General features: G+C 36.8%; 4 protein-coding genes and 1 pseudogene across 4 annotated transcripts; 3 read left to right on the forward strand and 2 right to left on the reverse strand.

The window, feature by feature from the left end:
* The first annotated feature begins 741 nt into the window (after positions 1-741).
* Positions 742-5,112, forward strand: LOC141832027 (uncharacterized). Its single transcript, XM_074719487.1, has 4 exons — positions 742-875; positions 1,807-2,060; positions 4,172-4,623; positions 4,726-5,112. The coding sequence occupies exons 1-4, from the start codon at positions 757-759 to the stop codon at positions 4,981-4,983; spliced, it is 1,083 nt and encodes a 360-aa protein (XP_074575588.1). The 5' UTR covers positions 742-756; the 3' UTR covers positions 4,984-5,112.
* Positions 5,113-7,390: 2,278 nt separating this feature from the next.
* On the reverse strand, positions 7,391-8,221 carry LOC141832590 (fasciclin-like arabinogalactan protein 8). The gene has a single exon (XM_074720071.1). It carries the CDS (start codon positions 8,219-8,221, stop codon positions 7,391-7,393), a length of 831 nt encoding a protein of 276 aa, XP_074576172.1.
* A 2,030-nt stretch (positions 8,222-10,251) lies between these two features.
* LOC141832591 (DNA repair protein XRCC3 homolog) lies at positions 10,252-11,354 on the forward strand. Its single transcript, XM_074720072.1, has 2 exons — positions 10,252-10,267; positions 10,363-11,354. Exons 1-2 carry the CDS (start codon positions 10,252-10,254, stop codon positions 11,241-11,243), a joined length of 897 nt encoding a protein of 298 aa, XP_074576173.1. The 3' UTR covers positions 11,244-11,354.
* A 3,411-nt stretch (positions 11,355-14,765) lies between these two features.
* Positions 14,766-15,763, forward strand: LOC141832269 (transcription factor MYB36-like; annotated as a pseudogene).
* Positions 15,764-18,725: 2,962 nt separating this feature from the next.
* On the reverse strand, positions 18,726-20,105 carry LOC141832116 (mitogen-activated protein kinase kinase 5-like). Its single transcript, XM_074719599.1, has one exon. The coding sequence runs from the start codon at positions 20,094-20,096 to the stop codon at positions 19,062-19,064; it is 1,035 nt and encodes a 344-aa protein (XP_074575700.1). The 5' UTR covers positions 20,097-20,105; the 3' UTR covers positions 18,726-19,061.
* Between the last annotated feature and the right edge of the window lie 4,880 nt (positions 20,106-24,985).

The following is a 24,985-nucleotide window of genomic DNA, read 5'->3' on the forward strand; positions in this document are numbered from 1 at the left end:
TTTACATATTTTAAAAGTTTGTTTCTGATATTTTAATATCAAATTAATAAAATCAATATTATCTAGACCTAATTTAAGTGTGAAACAAGAGGATGATGTAAACAATGAGTAGTTTCTGGGTAGGTGAGAAAGTGTTATAGTGTCATTCTCTCTAGTTGTTTTAAATAATGTATATGGTAGAAGTTACTAGGCATATTAGAATCTCATCCCCATATCAACTTATTAAGCATCAAAGTTAACATTGTTAAAGCGATCGAGTGAGTTAATTAGATTCTGAGGACTTTCTATTAAAGTATGAGATTCAAATCTATACAACACTATTAAGAGCTACCATTTTGCCATGTACTCTTGCCCAAATGGTTGAGATCAATTTCTCAAATAGTTAAAGAAATTAAGAGAAAAGATCGTGTATTTTCAAAATTAATTAGAAGTCATCTAAATTATATATATATAAAATAAATATTTTTATAAAAAATAAAAAAAATTTTATATTATTCTATTCAATAATTAATTAAATAAATTTGAATTGAAAATTCAGTAACATGCAAATGCAAATGAATGAAGTTCAAGTCAATAAATTCAATTTTGTTTTAAAAAAATCAAATAATTATTTCAACGAGAGGGGTAGCGACAGCGTGGATGACCTTCCGTTAACGGTAACGGAAACGGAGTCGCCACGCTTTACTTACTATAAATGATACGCGAGCCTCAAAGGCGAATCCTCGATCTCGATTACTCGAAATCTCGAACGCCGCGATGGAAGGAGCAGGCGAGGGGAGCGCCAAGGATAGGCTGGTGGTGGTCGGCGGTGGCGTAGCCGGCGCTCTTCTCGCCAAGTCCATGCAATCCGTCGCCGATGTAGTTCTGATTGACTCGTACGCATCTTTTCGCCCGATGTTCCGCTTGGTTAATTTCATAAAACTGATTTGTATGTGGGAATCAATATCCCTAGGTAATATATTGTGATATATGTTTTCTTTTCAAAGTTGCTCGTTTAGGATCGATTTTTGTCGCTCGCGCTGGATTTTGTCTCCTTATGCTTGAATCTCGTTTTCTGAACAGACGCCAAATATGGGTGCTTTTGGTGGTGGTTTTCGTTTTAAATAGTGTTTTCGCCAAACTGTTTGCTCTTCCGTTGTATAGATTCATTGAGTACTTGGCCGCCTCAAAAAACGTCTTTGGCATCGGAGGCGTTACGCGAATGTAATTGAAATATTTGAAATTGGTTTCCTCGCATTTGAGTGTTTTTGGGATGATGAGTCAAATCATCTTATTTAGCGATAGAAAGATTAACATTTTTTGTATTTTTTTTCCTTGCGATCCTCATCCAAACCGGAAAACGCTTCCTTGAGAAAGTTGATCGCCAATTAAATTGGAGATCCAGTTCATCCACCTTGAATCGTGGGCTATTTTTGAATTCCATCTGTTTTTACTACAGAACGATTCCGCAGGAGTTTTTGTGATTTTATCGCCCTTTGATATCTATTATTCGAAAGAATCTAAGTCTAACTGGTAGCTAAGTTAAATATAGCATCCATAAATTTTGCAAATTATGCATGATAAAATCTTGCTTTGCTGGGTTACCTGCCTGGTGTCAATGTGCCTAATAATCGATGATTCTTCTGGCTATTGGTGTGACTTTTCTTTTTTAGTCATCAGAGCAAATTCTCTATGCGATGTCGGAGTTCATCAACCAACTGGTGCATATACCATAGAGGATACCTCCCTTACATATTCACTGTTTGCTTAAACCATGTAAAATAAATGAGTTATCCTTGACATATCTCTTTCAACTAACATCATCAGGAAGGATTATTTTGAGATCCCATGGGCAGAATTGAGATCAATGGTTGAGCCTTCTTTGACAGGAAGATCACTGATTTCACACACTGACTATACTAGTGCAAGGGTTATAGTATCTTCAGCAACACATATCACTGAAAATCAGGTGTTTACAGCAGATGGTGGTTCATTTACATTTGATTATCTTGTAGTAGCTACTGGTCATGCATATTCAACTCCCAGAGGCAGAGATGATAGGATAAAAGAATTTCAACTAGGTAAGTGTTTGCGATCCTTGCAATTTCTTTGTTTCCATTTTAATTTTCAATAGATGTTTGGGTTAAGCATTTATCAAAATTATTCTTGTGTCTATATATTAGTTTTTTTTTTCATGTTGATGTTCCATAATATCAAATTATGTTGTGAACTTCTCCACACCTAAAACATGAATTAGATATTGCTAGCTGATTTGTTCATTTAATACATAGATTCATCACATTTTTTAAATCAAATTTCATTATTATTTAATTCACCTTAAAGCTACGTATTAGAATGCACTTCAGTAGGCCTTAAATGTTCACATGTTTTTATATCTAGCCACTTTGTTTGATTGGAACAGATAACTCAGCAATAAGACTTGAAAATTCATAAATTTAATGAATTCCACAACAAGATTACTTTCCATGTCCCTGGACACTGTTTCAAGTTTCATTATTTCCTATTGCTATTATCAAGGTTTACTTTAGTTTAATTTTTAACTGCATTTGTCAATAACACTGATAAGTTTGCAAATGCAATCTGATCTACAGTGGCATTTTAGTTTAATCTTTTCTCTTGTTCTCTGTCTATTTTTGGGTGAAAGAATTTGAGTAAAAATTGCTAGACCTTTTCCCCCTTTTAAACCTTCCAGGTAAACAAGGAAACCTAATTCTTTCTATCATATGAATTGAGTTCTTAGCCATCTTTGGGAATTGCCTGGCTGTATCCGTCTTCTGTGAAAATACTTCAAACTAGAAGGTGTTCTATGTGCTCGCATTTCCTGTTTGATGAGACAAAAATTTATATTCTATCCACAAACAGCTGAAGTCAGTTTATTCTATGGTTTTATTTTCCATCAATCCTCCTTTCAACTCAAAAAAATACTATATCGTGATTGGAAAGTTGTTAAATTGTAGACGCCTAATTTGAGGAATAACTGTTATGAACCAACATTCTGTGAAGGGTGTTGAGGCTTACTTCGCCTAAGATGGATTTGTAGAGTTTGGTACAGGAAATTTTAGATTACTATTGTAATTCTTTTCTAGACATGTTTTGATAATCCTAAATTGCTTGTAGGGGTAGCCTCTCAATTGTGTGACCCAACTTCTTTGATTAGCACATACACTAAAAGGGCATAATTCATGTGGATGAGGGCTTTGATCTTGGTACTTGTTATTCTGGCGACCACTGTATTCTGTCATATATCTAGTAATCTAGAGCAATTAATTATGAAATACTATCACATCCCAATCATTCTTTTAGTCCCATAGCGCTTGAACATGTATTACAACTTAGCAACAATTTTAATTATTGTTTGTTTGTTTTTGGGAGCATGACCATGACCTTTTAGGTTCCAGTGTCAGGGTAAACATAGTCATCATTTTTGTATTTGTTTTTCATGAAGGCTACAACACTTCATTGTTGAAATTCCTCATTGTAACTACAATACTTCTGTTTCATCTTATATTGAGTTTGCTCAATTCTATTAAACCGATGGAATCAAAATATCTCCACAATGGTATGATATTGTCCACTTTAAGCCTAAGCTCTCATGGTTTTATTTTTAGATTCTATTCAAAAGGTCTCATCCCAATGGAGATATCTTCCATCTTATAAACCCATGATTTTTTTCATGTATTTTCAATAATGTCGAGGACTTTGATTGTATCATCCCCATGGTCCGGGCTTCCCCTACCTCCTTGGTTTTTCCTGAGGGTCCCCACATAGTTCTATATAGACCATGACTTTGATACCAATGTATTTTTCAATGTGGGACTTTGATTGTATCATATATTTCCAATAAATTCTTTCTCCCCTTAAGAGATGTTTGCCTACTCTTACCATCCAAATATGTACTAGTCAATGTCTTTCCATTCCAAAGATCAGGCTTTTGACTTTGAAGTTAATATACATTCTCATCCACACGCTTGGTGATGCACATCAGTAGAAGAAACACTTCGTTGTATACTTCGCTGGTAAGATAAAGATTTAAACGCAGTATGTTGTCTGATAGTGTTTACTGCATTTAGCTTGGATGAGAGGATATGTTATGTGGCATACAAGCCACTTTATTTTAACAAAGATGAGTTTCATTGAATTTCTAATGATGGCTATTTTCCTTCACATTTAGACAATGAGAAGATAAAATCATCCGAATCTGTTTTAATCATCGGAGGCGGTCCAACTGGAGTCGAACTTGCTGGAGAGATTGCAGTAGACTATCCCGAGAAGAAGGTAACTCTTGTTCATAAAGGACCAAGGCTGATGGAGTTCATAGGGAGCAAAGCTTCCAAAAAGGCATTAGATTGGCTGACATTAAAGAAAGTCGAAGTGCTTTTACAACAGTCAGTTGATTTGAATGCCATTTCAGAAGCAGATGGAGTCTACACAACATCATCCGGAGAAAAGATCGCAGCTGACTGCCATTTTGTTTGTATTGGAAAGCCACTGGGATCATCATGGCTTCATGAATCCATGCTCAAGGATAGTTTGGACAAGAAAGGAAGGCTGATGGTTGACGAATTTCTCAGGGTGAAAGGCCAAAGAAACATCTTCGCAGTAGGAGACATAACTGATGTCCCTGTAAGTACTCAATCAATCTTTCCTTAGAACTCATTTCTCAGTTCAACAGCATTGTATCTTATTTCAAGAAAAAAAGAGAATGATTAGCTCTTTCATTGATAGGAAATCAAGCAAGGGTATCTCGCACAGAGACACGCCGAAGTGGTGGCCAAGAACTTAAAGTTATTGATGAAGGGAGCAACCGAGAAGAAGTTGGCCAAGTACAAAGCTGCTTATCCCATGGCATTGGTTTCTCTGGGCCGTAAAGAAGCTGTGGCACAGCTCCCATTTGTCACCATTAGTGGCTGCTTGCCTGGGCGTATCAAGTCCAGGGACTTATTTGTTGGTACGACCAGAAAATCTCTAGGACTCACCCCTTGAGCCAAACACAATAATAATATCATCCTTGAAATATATTGTGATTTGTCATGCTCTTGTGCTTTAATTCCTCACATAATTGAACTGTTTTTATCTTGTATATCCATGTATCGATGCTTTATTCTGTTTGTGGCTGCAGCTTTTTGTTTTAATTTATCACAAAAAGAATGTCTTTTTAAAAAGTTATCATTAAAAAGATGTGGCTTTAATTAGGTATCAACAAGTTAAATTTCATAAGATCTTCATGTTTAGTTGCAGTAGATGTTATTGAATAAGAATAATTGTTATAGTTCTGTTGAAGTATTACAATTTAATTTTGTTACGTTTATATAAGTAGATATCAATTTCAAAATTAATATCAAATTATAAATTTAGATGTGAAATTGGTAGAAAACATCTTGGAAAAAAATAATAATAAAAGAGTGTTATTTTTTTAAATGATTAAAAAGGATAGTTTTGTTTTAATTTATCACAAAAAGAATGTATTTTTTTTTAATTTTATCATTAAACAGATGTGGCTTTAGGTATTTTTCCCATCAAATTTATTTGTCTAAAATCACCTAAACAGTGAACAAACTCATATAATAATTTTAGTTATAGTTGCTAAATGAGTTATAAGTTTTTTTAAAATATATTTAATTTAATTTAATTATACAGATAGAGGATTAGTTCTGCTAAATGCATACTCCTTCTGTAAGATAATAAATGATTTATCTTAGTCCTTGAAGTATGGTTGAATTAGTTACTGTGGGATAGATTTATTGAAGTGGATAAAGATCGAATTTTGATAAAGTTGAGATTATATCCTTCCTTGTAGTAGTGATCACTCTAATTTTTTAATTTACTTCTTCACATATAATCATAATAAATAAATAATTTATTTTAAATAAATACTGAAAGGACATTTTCTTGAATGGATGGTGCTTAAGTGTATTTTTCTATCATATTTGCCTCTGTTTTTTTGCTCTTCCATCCAAAAATTTGAATAGTTTTGATGGAAACTGATATATGAATTATATTTTCCTTTAAACAAATTATGAAATTATAATTCAAAAAATAAGAAACCAATTAATATAAATTTTATTATAAATCTTTAAAAACTATTATAGAGGTTATAAATTTAAAATATATATTAAAAAATATAAATTTTAAAAAATATTCTAAAGTATAAAATTAAAAATAATAATAATAGAGAGTGTAGTAATATATATATTTATAGTATAAAATTTCATAACTACATTAGTTATAAATTATAAAAAAAATTAACAAAAAATATAAAAATTTTACAAATATTCATTGAAGTAGAAGAAACGTCCTTCTCCCTGCACGTAGAGAGGGAGAGGATGGAACGCCATTGAGCAGTAGCTCCATTGCACCTCCATTCCCGACGCCTCCTACTTTGAGAGATATTTGCACTCGCTAAATACGCTGACCTAACTTATGAGTTCTCCTAAAAATTAAAGGTGCCTGCAATGAACTGGATCGACTAGGGGTGTAATCGAACCGAGCCGAGTCGAACAGTAAAAGGCTCGAGCTCGAGCTCGGTTCGTTTTTCCTAAGTTCGAATTCGGCTCGAGTTCGATTCGAGCTTTAATTCTTAAGCTCGATCTCGGCTCGTAATGAAATTAAATAGTTCGCGAACGGCTCGAGTTCGGCTCGTTTTAAAGTTAAACGAATTCAGTTCCAGCTTGGTTCAAAAATAGCTCGTTTAAAAGTTAAATGAGCTTAATTCGAACTTGGCTCGTTAATATATAATATTTATAATTCATGTAATATATATATATTCATGAATCTCTTAATAAACACGTTCGTGAGCCTTTAAACGAACATGTTTGCGAATATACACGTTCGTGAGCTCACGAACCAAATAAGTTCGGCTCAATAATATTTTTGAGCTCGAAATCAGCTGACTCGAGCTCGGCTCGTTAACTTAATCGAACAAATTCAAATGAACTTTTTTTCGAATCGAGACTCGAATAGCTTATGAGCAGCTTGACTCGTTTACACCTCTAGGATCGACCCTGTTTCTAATTTCTTTTCATGGTTAATTTGTCCCAGACTGACTGCTTTAGTTGCCCTAGCCGCTCATGCTTCTGAATCGACTGAAGCTGAAAGACTAAAATCCCTGGCTTCTCCTGCTAGAAAGGTTAGTAGACCTGCATGGTGCTAAATCAACGTACGTGATAATCAAGAAAGAAGATAGCAAAATAAAAATGATGATTTATTCCATTAATTATCAAAAATCAGCATTGGAATTGAAGTGAGCTCCTCCAAGCCCAACTGTTGAAAATCGCAATTAGTTTGAATACATTTTACTAATTATGTCTCCCCCAGCTCCGTTCATCAATAAATAAGAAGATTTGATTTCCACAGACCCCAACAGATAATTTTCAGACGATTCAAAATGCAATTAAAGCATGAGAGCGCCGGCGACGGCCGTAAGGAGCCCCGCAGTAATGCTGCCGGCTATCCGTCCTGCTGAAGAAGAATCATCCTCGTCGGCTTCCTCCGGCGCCGGTGCATCCCCTGCAGGCCCTGAAGCAGGTGCCGGTGAATCAGCCGCCGGCGCCGGAGAGTCCGCCGTCGGCGCAGGCGAATCCGCCGCGGGGGCGTCAGCATCCGGGGTGTCAGCGTCCGAGTCATCCACCGGTGCCGGAGCAGGAACCAGCGGCTCAGGTGCGACGGTTATCGGCGCGCCGAAGGGGGCGAGCGGCGCGTCGGTAATGCCCGGCGGCACGACGGCGCCGGTGATCTGGAGAACCGAAATGTTGTACGGCATGGCCTTGACCGCCTTGACGTACGTGGCCGTGAGGGGCGAGCCCTTGACACCCGAGCCGAAGGCGAGGCGGTCGTCGGGCAGGTGGGTGAAGTTGAGGAAGCCCATGTTGTTTTCCGCGACGCCGGTGGTCTGGTAGAGGGTGGTGAACAGAGTGGTCCGCCGGCGGAGGTTGTGGATCTTGTACGTGTCGAAATAGTCGAGAATGACGTGGATGGAGAGGACGCTCTTGAGGGTTTCGGCGTCGAGGGAGGAGAGGGGGGCGGCGGCGGCATTGTCGACGACGAGGACCGTGATGGTCTGGCGGCGGTTGATCTCAGCGGCGACCGAGGACTGGGAGAGGAACTGGTTGAAGGCGGAGAAGTCGGGGAAGTCGGCCAGGATGCGAGTGATGTTGTGGGCGGCGACGGGGGAGAGGAGGAGGAGGAAGGGGAGGAGGATGATGACGGCGGAGTTGGAAGCCATCTTCTTATAAATTAATTTATTAAATAAATAAATAAATAAATAAATAAAGGAGGAGGAGGAGGAGCTCGAAGGGATGGATCTTGGAAAGGAAAGGGGAGTGAATTTATAGGCGGCGTAGGGAGGAAGGGGGAGAGAGGGTATTTGCTATTTTTGGATAGAATAGCTATTTATGGAAATGCTTTAGATCCGGTGTTGGCAGACCGAATCTCGCGGTGCATCGGTCGATCTAGATTCAGTTTTTGTTTCTGTTACACACATTTGGTTGGATCCGCGATCTATTTGGAGTAATGGCGTTGACCGGTTTAATGCGATAGATTGATAATTTTTTTAGGTAATTTTTGGATTGTATATGTAATTATGCAAGAGACGGAAATCAGTTGTTCTCCCTGGTTAATCCATGTTTATTTTTATGTTTTTTTTTATAATTCAGTTGTTTAAATTTAACTTGAGTAATTTTAGAGATAAATGACTTTTTTTTGTCTGTTTATGGAATAAATTCAAAAGATAATTTATGTACATTAAAAAAATAATAATAATCTTCAAGACATTCGCCTCATTAAAATTCAAACTTTAATTTGTTTTTATTATTGGCTCTTGATAATCTGTTTGTCCGAGTTTCATAAATTTTCTCTTAATTATCTATAGAACTCATATTAGTTTTTTTAAAATCCAATCCAGTTGTTGTGATTCGATTAATCTTAGAGACGTCTAATCCAATCCTATAAAAAATTTTCATTTAGCACCAAGGTAAATCAGAATGGATCCAGATGGACGACTCATCATCATAAGTCATATTGGATTTTTTTTTTAATAATTCATATATACAACTCTTTGAACCGATTAATCAGGTAGGTAATCAATCCAACCCTATAAAAATTTTTCACCGATTAATAGTGTAAATTGAGTAGCGCAAACAGTGCATTGTTTCATAGCCAATGTTCCGAGGTTATTTTTCCACTAAATGAAATCAATATGTAATACGTCGTAACTAGGAATCTATTCATGAATGTTTGATCAATTGTGGAAGCATCATGTTGTTGCACATTAACCCCGAGGGCAAGTCATATTATTTTTTTATTTTATTTTTGATAATCTAGGTATTTAACTCTTCAAACCGACTAATATTGAAGATGACCTGTCAGACTCCATTGAAATTTTCCATCGGTCACTAGGTAAATCGAGCTGTCATATTGGCTTATTTTTTTAATATTAGATATCCAACTTATATTAACCAATCATAGAGTGGAAAGTCCAACATCAAATAAATCCAAGAAGCAAAGTGACTCTTGATGTGGTATCCCAATATAACTAGTTGTTCAAATGACATAGGCATGTACCACTCATCACCATATATTGATTTATATTAGTTTTTTAAAATAACTTATATTTTTAATTTTTACGATCCAATTAATCTTGAAGATGATAGATCTGATCCCACATAAGTTTTTCACCAGTCCTCAAGTATAAATCCTAGAAGCGCAGTAGCAAGACGTCAGCAGGTGACCCCCACGGTCTTCGCTGTTCCTGTAAGACCGTCCAAAACCAAATCAGTACCCTGCTCGTGAAGGTAAACTCGTGGGTTTTTTTTCACTCATGGGTACTTCACCCATGATCGCCCCACCCTAGTTTTCTATTAAATTCAACACCAATGCATGCTCCAACAGAGGATCAAACTACGACACTCTTAAGATACCCGTTCGCCTTAATAGCTACATTAAGCTCCGGGGCTTCATATTGATTTTTAATTTTTGATAACTAAGTATCCAATTCTTAGAGTTGATTAATCTTGAGATGTACGATTCAATCATATATTTTATCCACTAAATAAATTAGAAAGTACTCGTGATTGTATATCCGAAGCAACTAATATCCTATGTTTGTCATTCTATTGAAAGCTCTCAAAACATAATTGAGTTGGTTACGATAGAACAGACTTAACTGAAGTAGATAAGGATTGAATCTTAATAAAATTGAGGTAATATCTATCTATATCGTGATCGACTATAATTTCTCGATTTATCTCCTCGTAAATGATTATTGTCAGAGGTACTTTCATATTACCCTGGTGGTTGGTGAGAAACTTTCGCTAAGATCGGACCGATGGAATTGAGTCCATGGGGATTTATCATATTGGGGCCGAGTCAATAAAAACTGGCTGTCTCGTGGCCAGTTTATGGCGCGTCCCCACTTCGAACCCTTAAACCCTCTTCTCCATCTGTCGTCCCAAAAGCTCACCCTCGGCTGCCCCGCCCTCGACCACTGCCTTCGCGGCGGCGTCCCAGTTGGCTCCGTCACCGAGATCGCCGGCGAGAGCGCCTCCGGAAAGACCCAGATCTGTCTCCAGATCCTCCTTTCCGCCCTGCTCCCCCCTTCCCGCGGCGGCCTCTCTGCCGCCTCCCTCTTCATCCACTCCGAGTTCCCCTTTCCTCTTCGACGCCTCCGAGATCTCTCCTCCTCCTCCTCGCTGTCCGACCCTCTCGACCACATCTTCGTCGCCGCCGCGCACTCCCCCCATGACCTTCTCTCCCTCCTCGCCGCTGCGGAATCTCTCGTCGCCCGTCCGCCTACCCGCCTCCCTATCAGACTCATTGTGATCGACTCCATCGCCGCATTATTCCGCTCCGACTTTGATAACACCCCGAGTGACCTAAAGAAACGGTCTTTTCTCTTCTTCAAGATCGCCGCCAAGCTCAAGGAGCAGGCGAGGCGTTATGGGTTGGCCGTGGTGGTGACCAATCAGGTTGTCGATGTCGTGGGCTCGGAGGACGGGCCTGGCAGGCTGAGGGTGGGCAACTACGCTTATTTGTGTTCCTCCGGCAGGCAGGTTTGTCCGGCGTTGGGTCTCTCGTGGGCGAACTGCGTTAATACTAGACTTTTCTTATCGAGGAAAGACATGATTGCTGAAAACAATGGTTCGTCGAGAACGACGAGGAGGATGCAAGTGGTTTTTGCGCCGCACTTGCCTGAGGCTTCTTGCGAGTTTGTGATCGTCAGAGATGGGGTGTTTGGTGTCGACCTGTAAAGGTGCGTTCTTTTGTAAGCTGTGATATTAGCTTTTGTAATTTAAAGCTAGTTTTGCTTCCTTGTTCTTGTAGAACAATTTTTCCTACGCTGTCAATCAAGATTAGTGGATTTCATATGTAATTGTCAATTTGGGATCGATTCCAAGAAAATGTTCAGATATTCTGTATTGAATTTTCTCACACTTTAGGTTCTGATATCTGAGTGGACTGTAGAAACAGATATATCCTACAAGTAAATGCATTATTAGTTTTTGTTTTCATAGCGTGCTCATTTATAAACATGCTAATGGCGAAACCCTAAATATTTGTTAATGCCTGCAGGATGCTAATTGCAATGTGCAATATTTGTTTTCAGAAACATGTGGCTACACATTTCAGGCAGCTCACCATAATAGTGCTGCCTATTGCACCCATCAATAGAACTTTACATGTGGATTGCTATGATGGATGACAAATATTGAGAAATCTTATGCTATGAATTAAAATATATGGACAAATCATACCACTTTGTATCTAGTTTTCTTTGGAGGTGCATTGGTGCAGAACTTATAGTAGTTGAGTTTTGGCAGAAATTGAATGATTGCTTGAAGCTATATGTGAATTGAGTTCCACTGAAAGCTGGTTTCGTTTGTTTCCAGAAGAATGGCGTTTGAGGACATAACTCAAACTTCATATATAGATAAGTTCAATGTTGGAGTTAACACTAACTTATATTGCATGTGCCAAATTCCAAAGTGCAATTTCCATCGCGTTTTAACTAAACTGATTCAATTAGGAAGATGATAGCAGCATTGAAATGTTTGTTTACTACTTATACATCATACCGAAACTGAATTAAACTGGAAAAGGTAAAATTGCTGCTAATCATTCAAAAATTGTGAAAGTCTCATAGAGCATTTTCTATATTCAAACTGTACATGCCTTGATGTTATATTGTTATCTTCCTTGACCTGTCGCTTATACTTTGATTGACAGGGTTTTACCAATCCCTTTTGAGTTTACTATTTTTCTTTTCTTTTCAGTTTGAGTGGTTTCACCTTTAAAAACCAGGACCAATATGTTGCTAAAATTTTGGACAGATATGTTGCTAGGCTTAGTTTCCTTTCTACCTATTTGCGATCAATATGTCTAATATACCCTCTCAATGGTTTGTGATTCATTTCTAAATACCATGAATCTAGTTAAGATCTTGGTTTGTTTTAATTAAATTATAGGAAATTGTATAAATCTGGCATGAAATATAAAAAAATTTAGTACACAAACAGTCATGATTAAATTTACTACCCTTGTGCCCTAAATGTTGTAGATATCTGGTTTGAAGATTTATGTCATTTTCTTTCATGACAACTTTGAACATTTCTTCACTTCAAATTAAGTTGGGGGTTTTAGACTGCTTCGAACCCTTAGCTTGAGGATTTATGTCATTTTTGTGACGCTCTAAGCTTGTCTTTGTTTTAGTTTGGGTCATGGTGTAAGAGCTCTTTGAACCCTTAGCTTGAAGATTCATGCTATTTTATTTTATGGCACCTCTAAGATTAAATCAGTTTCTGTTCGGGCTGAGGTCCTTCCTTCCAATGTACATTTCCTAAATGGCGATCCTTTCAGTTTAACTACAATGAATAGTTTGTTAACAGATATGAAGGATAGCATTATGTGTATGTAAATATGATTGGAGTTGACTCTTGCATTATATTTGTTATAAACTTTGGCACTGACTTACTTGAGCTGCATTATTTGTATCTGAAAAATGATTGGAGTTGACTCTTGCAAATCCAAATTTTCCCTCAAACTTGCATCTGCTATGTGTAGTTCATTATTCTATATGATGATATAGTCACTTCTGCCGATAACACTACTACGGTACCAAAAGATCATGTTGAATGGTGACTATCTTGCATGTCCTAGTGCCTGGTGTTTGTTTAGTATTGACTAGAGGACACCTGACAACTCATCCACCCCACAAGTGTCGAACTTAGCGGGTCTCTTCTCCGAGACCTCCATGACCATCTTATTAGTTGCCTGTGTCTGACCATTCGTCTACGAGTGAGCTATTGAACTTTAGGCTGATGCTGTTGTCTGTGACTAGCTCTTGTGAAAGTCCTTACTGTGATATCATGCTCTTCCGCTATGTCTTTCTTCTATGTTTTTTCTTGATGGGATAACAAAGAGAAACACTTGTTCTCCTAATTCCAAGTCATAAAGCAGCACACAAAATTCTGTGGCCTTGACTTCTGGATCATGCCTAGTGGGTTTTGGTAGTACGAGAGTCCAAAGCTTACCTTGTCAATTGCTATCCTTCATATGTTTGAACTTTACTTCAGCCTTTTCGTCAAAGGAAAGAAACATGCAAGCTTCACACACACACACACACATGTTTAGTTGTACTTGTTTAACTGTCTTAAGTAAAAATATGAATACATTCTTCTTCATCTTTGAATAGAAATGAGGTGAAATGAACCAAGGGTGAAATGATGTCGACTATATGAATTGATTAGGCAGGTTCGACTGTTTCAACCAATTGGATGGGCTTGATTATGGTGAAAAACTCATGGCCACACAATCAGATCAAAACTGTCTAAGTCTAAACTAGACTATACCTCAACGATGAGTGGTTGACCACCTTTGCTTGCTTAAATCGCCATTAGTTATGAGAAATAGCATTACGTTAAAATTCTAGAGAAAAAATGAAAACAAAAAACAAAGTTCTTAGTTTAGAGTACAAGGTTACATATGTGCCATCTTCCACTTACACCATTAAAATGATTAATTATCCCTTAACTTTAAGAGATTATGGAGGTTTCTACCTTGTAACTTAGCAGACACCCCTAAACATGCTTCAATAATTGCTAAAATCCATTTAGGCGTGTCAAACTCCTCTTTGATTCCTCACTTCCTTCCTTATTTACAGTTCATCTTCCTCTTGTTATCATATCCCTTGTGCTCATACTCATCTGCCTTTCCCAAGGTTCAAGAGAGGCAATCCCCATAAGATTCCACACAGTAGGCAAGGACAAAAGAAAAACACCCACGTCTATTCATGTCTAATCCTCCCCACTAAATACTAGTTAATCACACAATCATCAAAGTAAGGGCTGCCTTTTAGGGTGTCAAGCTTTTTCTTTTAGAAAGTGCTAATAAATTATGAAAGTAAACGTTAAGCTCGTTCTTCCTGTGTTAATTAATCTATATAAAAGGGGTTGATAATTGGCCGAGTATGAGGTTAGTCGTAGGGTTGTTGAATGTTAGCGTTCATTGCCAATGGAGATAATCCCCTTGTTGACAATCAGCTGAAGATATTACTGCGGCAAGTAAACTAAAAGTTGTCTAGTGGATAGAGCATCTTGAATTCCTTGTCCCTGTACCCATTGTGAATAAACAGAGACACCATTGATCATATTTACTTTGAAGCTGCTGCCTTGAGAACAAAGGGTGCAACAATTCAAAAGCAGGTTTGTCCTATTTAACCTGGTCCTCTGCCATGGTCCTTCTGTGTGTCTAGCTATCAAACTGAGAGGAGAGTGATGGGGAGGGCTCCCTGCTGTGACAAGGTCAATGTGAAGAGGGGGCCTTGGTGCCCCGAGGAGGATGCTAAACTTAGGGCTTACATTGAAGAGCATGGCACTGGTGGAAACTGGATTGCACTCCCCCATAAGATTGGTCAGTGCTTTGGTAATCTATCCAAGTTTGTGTTTTTTCTACTTTATCTTTCAAGAATCAGAGTGACAGTAAATGGGTGCTGATTGTTTCTGCAGGGTTGAAGAGATGCGGCAAGAGTTGTCGACTAAGATGGTTGAATTATCTGCGGCCAAACATCAAACATGGTGACTTCTCGGAGGATGAAGACTTCATCATCTGTAATCTGTATGTTAGCATTGGGAGCAGGTAGTTACTGAATCATACTCCTGATACAGTTATATGTTTCCCCTTTCTACTCACAAAGAACGACTCCTCTAACTGCATGTCATAGGTGGTCAATAATAGCAGCACAGTTGCCAGGAAGAACAGATAATGACATCAAGAACTATTGGAACACAAAGTTGAAGAAGAAATTTCTTGGCAAGAATAAACAACATCATGCAGTATCACAAGAACAAAGCCAGAGAGCTAGGATAAACTCAGAAGGCATAACCACATCGGCCATAGAAAGGATGCAACTCCATATGAAGCTTCAAAGCCTCTACAATCCCTTAACCTTGTGCCACAACCCTGCATTCAGCACTTGGAAGGATGCCAGTGTCACTGAGACAAACCAGCAAACGGAATGCAGTCAAATCAGCAATGGAATATTTGAGGACAAAAATGGGTGGTTCATTGGGCAGGATGAGTACAGATGAATGGGTTGTGGGATTACAGTGCACAGATCAACTGGGAGAAGGAGAGCATGGATTCATGGGCTACCTCAAGTAGCGATTTCCAGGAGGAGGCATTGAGTGCTTGGGACTTGTCGGCAGTTTTCCAGACAGACACTGTTCTTCAAAGTGGCAACAAGGATTTCCAATGCACGAATCAATTCAATTGATGTTTGGATTTCGTAAGGTACGTTGTAATATTTGGTGAACATGTTTAGCACAAACAACTATTCCAACTACTCTAATATGTGATTAAAGATTTAAGTAGCACGAACAATCAGGACTAATCAGTGAAGAAATTTTCACTCTTCGAATGGATTATTTTTATAATCTAAGTATTTAACTCTTCAAATCGATAAATTTTTTATAATTCAAATAGCTAACTATTCGAATCGATTAATTTAGAAGGTGATCAGTTTGATCTCATAAAAACTTCTTATCGATTATTAGAATAAATTGGAAAACATGAATGACGTGTAGTTCCGTAATCAATGTTTTAAGATTATTTTTTCACTAAAAGAAATTAATTTGTATTTTATAGATGCTTAATTAATTACATAAATATCTTGCCATTGCATTGTAATCTAAGGGCACTCTTATTCTAATCCTTGATCGAAGTATAAGTTTGGTTTAAGAAATTATTTTAGGTTCAAATTAATCAGGTGAAATTATTTATGACTATCTGTAAGGAGGTAAATACGACAGAAGAGGATATTGCTCGGCTTCGTCGAGATTCGAAAAAGTCTACTCCATTGTAATCAACTCAACTATACTCCGGGGGCCAAATTGAATCTACCTTGGACCATATGATTGTGATTTCAATGTCTATCTAATGGACTCAATTAAATTTAAATTCAACTCAAATGGGTCGATAAATTAACCAAATTTAATTTAATTGATTATCTAAATAATAAAATAAAGGAGAATAACAAAAAAGACATCTTTTTTATTAGAATCACACAGGGGCGGCTTCTTTTTAATTTTTTATCAAAAGGATATCCCACCCTATCCATCTTTTTGTAAAATTATATAATTGCTTTTAAGTACACCGTTCTTTATTAAATTTTTCTATCATACATATTAAATTCTAAACTGATCGATCAATTGTGTGAATCTTATAAATTTACATTGTAGTTGCTATAAAATTATAACTGCTACAACAACTATGATTTCGTAGTTATTATATCACATACTTAACTTATTCAAAAACATTCACGTTGTAGCAGTTACAATTTCGTACATATTATAATACAGATTTGACATGTTCATCTAATATTCATGAGCTACAATCAATTGTTCTCTTCAATAGTATTGTAATAACTAGCTATGAAAACATATATATTATAACTCTAACTTATTTATCTAATATTTACATTGTATGAGTTACGATCAATTGTTCTCTTCAATAACATTCACATTGTTGCAACTCAAACTTAATAATTACGATTTCATAGGTGATACAACATAAACTTACCTTATTTGTACAATTGATTGATGGAATCGAATGACAGGAGATAATAATGTTGAATAGTATATGGGAGGACAACTATATCATTTTACGAGAGTTGACAGGGTGAAATATATTTTTGATTAAAAATTAAAAAAGGGCGTCCTTTAATGATCCCAATAAAATAAAATAAAACACTCCTTTAATTTTTGCCCTAAAATAAATTACAACTAGCAAATTAGATAGGATAAAAATATCTTATCTGACAAGTTGGATGTTGGATAAAAAGAATAAGAACTTAAAAAAAATTTCAATCTAATTTTACCTAGTTAATTTGATTATTGATTGGGTAAAACAATAAGTTGAGAGGGTATTTTTACTTTTTATTTCAGAAGCATTTAAAACTATAATAAGGGAAATTGGAAAATTGTACAAAATATAGAGGTAAAAAATGAAAATATTTTCTTATTAATATTGGATTAATGTTCTAAATCCCGATATGACCATTAATATTTGAATTATTATAAACAATAATAAGATAATTAATATTACAAATTATATAATTTTAAAACAATTAATATTTAATTATCATTAATATAAGCAACAGTTGCAGAAGAAAAAGTGCTACTCAATTAATGCTACAAATAAGATACTTCTTATGTTAAAATCATGTAATCTTATATTTATATTTAAGATGCCAACAATGTCATTTTTTAAAAATTAGATATGAAATTTTAGAAAACTAATTTTGGAGGTCCTCCAAATTTTCACAATTCACTTATTGATTCACAAAACTTATTTTCAAAAAGAATTTCTTTTATTCTTAGGAAAATATAAAGGTGGAACGGGCCAACCATTTGGAATCCGCTATTCCAACGACCCTACATAATCGATCCCACGATCATATATAAAAAGGTAAATTGAAAAACTGTAGTTGACCACGACAGAAAAAGATATTATCTCGACTTCATCAAGATTTAATCCTTATCCACTTCAATAATTCTGTTTGTAATCAACTCAATTATGTCTTCAAGAACTAGAACTAAAACATGCCAATTAAAGAAAAGAAAGAGGGTGTAAGCTTCTTCTTTCTTTTCTACAAATAAGATGAAATATGTCACTCTAATGGTGTCATATGATCAATCTCACGATTATTTATGAGAAGGTAAATCAAGAAATTATAATTAACCACAATAAAAAAAATATTATCTTAACTCTATCGAAAATTTAAATTTTTATTTATTTTTGATAATGATGTTGTTATAAGAAATTTAGTTTCATCTTCCTTTTCTGTAACACTGAAATTGTGATGATGATTGATGGATAGCGTTTCTGCTTATCTCTGTGTGTTTGCTTTGCCCTGAGCAGCTGCTGCTGGCTGGCCAGACTGCTGCGCTTGCACGCAGCTCTTGTCCAATGATAAATCAGCGGCTCCCCAGAGGCAAAGCGTGCGTTGTCTTGTCACTGTTCCTACAATCGCCACCGCCGTTGTCACTTGTCAGCCAAAGCACCGGTCGACAGAGACAGACATGCCAGCCACGCTTTTGCATCATGCAGCACAGCTCGTTAAGGGCTGCCATTGCATTTACTCTCTGAGATGAGAAAGCTACTACGCAAACCCAACGATCTATTCCCATGAGAGGAAGGGGAAGGAGAAGGGGCAGGCAGGAAATCACCAAAAAGAGGAAGGGGACAGGCGGGGGGAAGGAACATAAGCAAGCATACGATGTGATGGAAACGGAGATGTGAAATTTTTGGGAGAATCCATTTCTTATGAACTTTGAGATCGAGAAAAAGACGACAAGACCAAATGCGGGATTAAATGCGGAAATTGACAGGATAAAAATTGAAAACCACACCTTTCCGTGATCTGAGAACATCGATCGAAACCTCTTCTGGCGGTGGTGTTTGGTGCGATCGAACAAGGTAGCGAGGAAGGTTGGGTAAAAATGGCACCTTTTTTTGTCCTTGCCCGCCGACAGAGATCTCCGCTTGCGGCGTTGCACGTGTTCCAGATTGGGTCATGGATGCGCGGATGGTACTGAGGAGGCAGAAGGCTGGTTGTTTGTGATGAAAGAGTGCTGGAGGAGCTGCGCCGCCGTGAGCCGTCGCGCCGGATCCTTCTGGAGGCAGCGGGAGATGAAGTCTCGGAAGTCGCGCGAGGCGGTGGGCGGCGCCTCCGGAGGATCCGCATAGCAGATGGCGCACATGAGAGAGGCCCAGTCCCCCTGCCGGCCGAGGTTCTCGCCGAAGGGGAAGCGGCCGAGGTAGAACTCGAGGATGCTAAGGCCGAAGCTCCAGATGTCGCCGGCGTAGCCGTCGTAGACGCCGTGGTTGAGATCGGTGTTGATCCGCTCGGGGCTCATGTAGGCGATGGTGCCGACGGAGGAGTTGCAGGGATCCATGGTCTGCGCCAGGATGCGGCTGACGCCGAAGTCGGCGATCTTGACCCGGCGGCCGGAGTCGATGAGGAGATTGGAAGGTTTGATATCGCGGTGGACGATCTTCCTCCGGTGGAGGTAGGCGAGTCCCGCGAGGACCTGGCGCGCGACTTCGGCGAGGAAAGGCTCGGAGGCGATGCGGCAGCCATCGAGCGACCCGCCGTCCATGAACTCGAGCAGGATCTGGATCTCGCCGCCGTGGTCGTACATGGCGAGGCAGCGGACGACGAAGGGGTTATCAGCGGTGCGTAGGATCTCGATCTCGCGCAGGATCTGGCGCCGCACGGCGTCATCGTGGTTTCCGTAGATGACCTTGAGGGCGTAATCGCGGCCCGTGGGGCGGTGCCGGACCACCCACACGGTGCCGCCGCTGCCGCTGCCGATGCGGCGGAGGCGCTCGAGGTCGGAGAAGGCAGGCGGCTGGGAGGAGGAGGAAGAGGGCGGCGCGAGGGAGGGGGCTCCGACGGTGGAGGGGGCGGAGGACGGCGGAAGGGGGAGGGGAACGGCGAGGAAGGCGTCGCGCTGCGGGAGGGGTAGGGTTAGGTCGGGCCGGCGGCGAGGCCGGTTCGGATTGGCGGACTGAACCGGGCGGAATGGTGCTGGACCGGGCCTCATGCTCAAGAAGAAGAGGAAAGGAATGGAAAGCGGCTTCAAATGATGAGATCCGATCAAATATGAAGCCACTTCTTCTCCTTTGGGAAACAGAGGAAGGAAGAGACACGTGGAATGATTGATTGACCTAATATTATATTATTATTTGATAATTATTAATGGACTGAAATTGATTATAATTAATTTAGAATTAATTTGTAACATTTATTTTTCTATAATTTTAAAATGCTAATCAAAGTGGAAAGGAATTAATTAAAACATTTCTATCAACTTTATTATTATTATTATTATTTGTTTTAATCTATTCTTGAGTCCATTATACAAGTTGGGATAAAAATGATTATTTGTGTGTGTTTTATGCATTTAGTGATGAAAAATTATTTTACAAAGGCCTTTGTAAAATTTTATAATTTTAAATGATTATAATTATTGAATGATGAAAATTTAGCATACAAAGTGCCTTTGTAAATTGACTAATTAATCTAAGTTGTAGTTGACTCTGAAATTAAGATATCATCTTTGCTAGTCGTATTCTATATGATTATTCAATGGGATTCTACGACTAATTATGATTCTACTTAGCATGATCGATCAAGAGATAGTGATTAAGAATAACATTACAAATGATATGTGTTTTTCTACAAACAATGGTAGAAATCAAAATATTCAAATTAGTCCTAGCCCTTAAGCTAACATGGGCAAGCCACAAGAAGAAGAGAAAGGCCCAAGATCAAGAATCAATAGAAAGTTTAGAAATTAACTAGTTTTTTTTTCCAACACTCTTTCAATATATTTAACTTAATTTTGAAAAAAAATGATGTTATTTTGACTAAGGAACCTAGAAAGATATTCTTAGTGAACCCCAAAGGATGATTAGAAATTAATTACTTTTGAAATTGGGTCATTAGAAAGTAATTGATGCTGCAAAAGGTTGGAATCCGCCAACCCAGCGGCCCCACCAAGTAATTGATATAATAAGCATTGGGTGTTTGTTTCATGATGTTAATCTTTGTACTTGTTGTAGCGAGAAACTTCGGCTGGGATCAATTGTGTTGAAGGAACGATCACCAAAAGGGAAGACTCCTTATGTTCCACAAACCAAATCCTCGATTTGGTGTTCTTCCTTTCCCTTCAGCAGTCTGTCCTCGCCTCTCATCTTGGACGCAATCACACACCGAGTGCACACACCGAGTGCAAGAAATGTCTCGTTCAACTCTTTCCTCTCCCTTTAATAGGCAGATTTCTTCTATGCACTCCGTGGCGAACGTGGTGGTGGTGGTGGTGGTAGGCAGTTATCAAAATTGCCTACACATGATTACAATATTAGTTTTCAATTTGATTGATATTTCAATATTTTAAATTATCTTTTGTTTTTATGTTTGAAATTCATGTGCTTGCATTTCTTATTTTTGGTTAAATGAAAAGGAAAAACACATGAATCATTGATTAAAAATGGGTGATGCAATAAAAATAATATATTTGAATCAATACAAAAATTTTAGATTTTTAGGATTTTAAATATATGAAATGTCTTTCACGTTGAGATAGAAATTTTTGTATAAAGCTAGACTTGAACTAGGTTTCTAGGCTATATATAGATATACTCAATTACTTAAAAATGTATTTTATTTATTTTTGTTGTACATTGATCATAATAACTTGCTAATCTATAATCATATCTATTATTAATTTAAAATTGAATAATTAAATGCATTTATGGGCCACTTTTTTATAACAAGGGATATGAGGTTGAGTAGGTTTTTCTCAATATAATAATATATTAAAAAAACTATTGGTGAGTTCCAATCTATTCCAATCATCACAAACCTTAAAACATATTTAATTTTTTTAAAAAAATATTTTATCCTTCATCCAAGTTACTTACTTCTATAAAATAATTTTTAATGATTAAATAATCCTTGATTTTTAAATTTCTTTTTATTTTTTGAATACGTAAAGTAAATATATCATTTGTCAAAATGAGCATTCTAGCCTAGGATCTATCTATGCTTGATGTAATATCATATCAAAATAAATGTTCAAAAATTTATATATATATATATATACTTGCACATTTATGAAAATTCTCTCGATATCCAACTACCCTTCTCTAAAAATACTACAATTCCTAACCCATCCACATATGGTATATCATGGATATTATGACTAAGTGCCTATCTTAGTCAAGGCCTTGGTCCCTCGATAATGCTATCTGAAGATTCAAAGCATCTGTTTATAAATGGACATCTCTTGGTGCATACAAAACTATCCTGTGATCCTTTTTCATAGTTTCTCAATAGGCAGACATCTGAAAAATAGATACTCCTGCTCCTCAACTTGTCTACAGAAGTCTTTCCTCGAGATAGTTTAGTTGGTCTCTAATGGGAAGTCACCTTTGCGCCTACATCCAAAGAGTAACTGCATAACTTGGATATAGATAAGTCTTCCACACTATCCTCACCTATGATTTTCTAAGCTTGGGCCTTCTTAAAAATTCATAAAACTTCACCACCCCACCGCTGAGCAAACCAACTTGTCGATTTCTGCCTAACATCCTCTAAGGACCTAACATCTGTCAATATGAGATCTCGTATCTATAAGAGTCTCTTGATCAGAGGGGAGTCTAAATGTGTTGTCTCCCAAGTCTAGATATTTGTCTGGCTCAAGTCAGTATGATGTATCCATTTCATCCAGAGTACGTCTTGCTTTTCCTATATCCACCACAACACTTTAGCTAATAAAGCTAGATTCCAAGCTTTTGAGTCTTTGAATTCCAATCCTCCCTCGTCCTTTGACTTGCACGTCTATATATCCATGATACTAGCGGGCATTTAGATGCCCACACGAATATCGTGCATATGCTGTAGAGGCGATCAATTATACATACATTAGTAGGATGGATAACCAAAAGTACTCTACGCCTTGCAAGTTTATCTTAAATTAACATTAGTTTTATATAACAAAATAAAATACAAGTAGCACTATAAAAGTAAGGTTTATCATAATAAATACATACATTAATAAAAGAAAAGAGAGATTACAAAAATAATTAGCAATGATAAAAAAATAAAAATTATTTAAGAATATAACAAGAGAATTCATAAAAATTTAATTGTTGCATACAAAAAAGTCTAAAAATTTGAAAGACATTTTGATAATTTTAAAGCTTCAACCCAATCTTTCTATATATATATATATATATATATATATATATATTTTAATTATTGCCATCTTCATCTTTATCAAATGTAAATAATATAATAATAACAAAGAAGGATAAACTAATGGCCATTCTCACAAGAACTAAGAAGGACAATTAAGACTAAGCATTGAAATTATGTATAATTATTACTTTATTATGATTGGAACGATCGAGGCATTTTATTGTTCATTATTATTATTTTTAATATAACAATTAAAGTTATCGATGCAATGCAAATAATATAATTGATATTAGAAAATCAATATGTATAACATTGATTCCACCGAATTGACTTTGATATTAATATAATTAACCTATCCACATTGACTACTCACTATGTAAACCATTATGAATTGAATTATTTTATAGAAATGATCATCATATTCATCTTTAACTATTTATCATTATTAATTAGGTTGTGGATCTCTATCGCTCTCTTTTGTAATAATTTTTACAAATTAATCTCATCCATTGCACCTCATGCAATTATTAATAGAGGAATGAGATCCACATGACATGATCAATAGAGATAAATACTTTGTGTGATTTTTATGAAAAAAAAAATTAGAAAGCTTGATCTTTAATCTTTCAAATTAAACTTATATAGAACCCCTTACAACCTCACTTATTCCGGGTGTTCACCATCTTACAAGCTTGAGCTCTAATCTTTTAACTTTGGTATGCAAAGTCCTACTCGCTGAATATAATGCACCACTTCAAATACATATCCAACTCAATTCAAGACGGATTGCCAATACAACAAAGTACCATGATTAATTAAGCTTAATTACATAGGAGAAATCATTGTCCCAATAAGCATGATTCTATATTACTTATTCAAACTTCTTTTAAAGACATTGTACTTACTATATTTGTATAAGATCTTGGTGCATTTTATTACCTTATAGGAATTGAACTTACAATTCAAATAAATTTCTCCTTTCTCAAGTTAAAGCATATTTTAAGTACACCCTTTGAACTCAATGTCAAGCTACACTTTACTACCAAAGACCTTTCTTTGATATCCTATACGTCTTATAATGCACGATTCATTTATATATCTTATATGAATTTAATATCCTACATGTCCTGAATTTGATAGAATATTTGGGACACCCAAAACTTGAACGGTGCCTTTTTATTTTTTATTTATTTATTTTGACTTACGGTTAAGTCATTTAAAAATTTTCCTTTAGAATTTAAAGGTTGGATTATAGTATTGACTCATGGGATATGTCAAATAAAAAATGCGAGATAATAATCCGATACATTTCGTGAGCAACTATTTTTTTATTTTAAAACATTTTTATACTTAATACTATAACCTAACTATTAAACTCTGAAGAAAAAAAAATCTTAAATGTCTTAACTGTAAATAAAAAAAGTCAATGTTCATGTTTCAGAAGCTCATCCCATGTGCATGATAGGCGTGCACAACTGAGAGGCGTTGCACACGTGACAGACATAAAAAAAAGTGTCCATGTGACACCTGCAATTATATTAGTCACACACACAAGGATCTGATATATATAAAAGAGTGAAATTCTAGGCGACATCCGTTTGCGATTGAATACGTCGGGCATCTAGATCATTTTCGGATACTTCAATTCATCTTAACGCGCACTCAATCACGAACGCTACCCGTATAAAAAAAACGCACAACCTAATAAAATCGTATATATATATAATA

Source organism: Curcuma longa, chromosome 7, assembly GCF_044706935.1.
Source record: "Curcuma longa cultivar G26 ecotype Majalengka, Jawa Barat chromosome 7, ITB_CL_G26_1.1, whole genome shotgun sequence".
Taxonomy (NCBI): Eukaryota; Viridiplantae; Streptophyta; class Magnoliopsida; order Zingiberales; family Zingiberaceae; genus Curcuma; species Curcuma longa.

Excerpts from the sequence above, each read along its gene's own strand:
- LOC141832027 (XM_074719487.1), top strand. The coding sequence starts at position 757 with ATGGAAGGAGCAGGCGAGGGGAGCGCCAAGGATAGGCTGGTGGTGGTC. Across the intron at positions 2,061-4,171 it reads GATAAAAGAATTTCAACTAG|ACAATGAGAAGATAAAATCA; the intron begins GTAAGTGTTTGC and ends CTTCACATTTAG. Across the intron at positions 4,624-4,725 it reads GAGACATAACTGATGTCCCT|GAAATCAAGCAAGGGTATCT; the intron begins GTAAGTACTCAA and ends TTTCATTGATAG.
- LOC141832590 (XM_074720071.1), bottom strand. The coding sequence starts at position 8,221 with ATGGCTTCCAACTCCGCCGTCATCATCCTCCTCCCCTTCCTCCTCCTC.
- LOC141832116 (XM_074719599.1), bottom strand. The coding sequence starts at position 20,096 with ATGAGGCCCGGTCCAGCACCATTCCGCCCGGTTCAGTCCGCCAATCCG.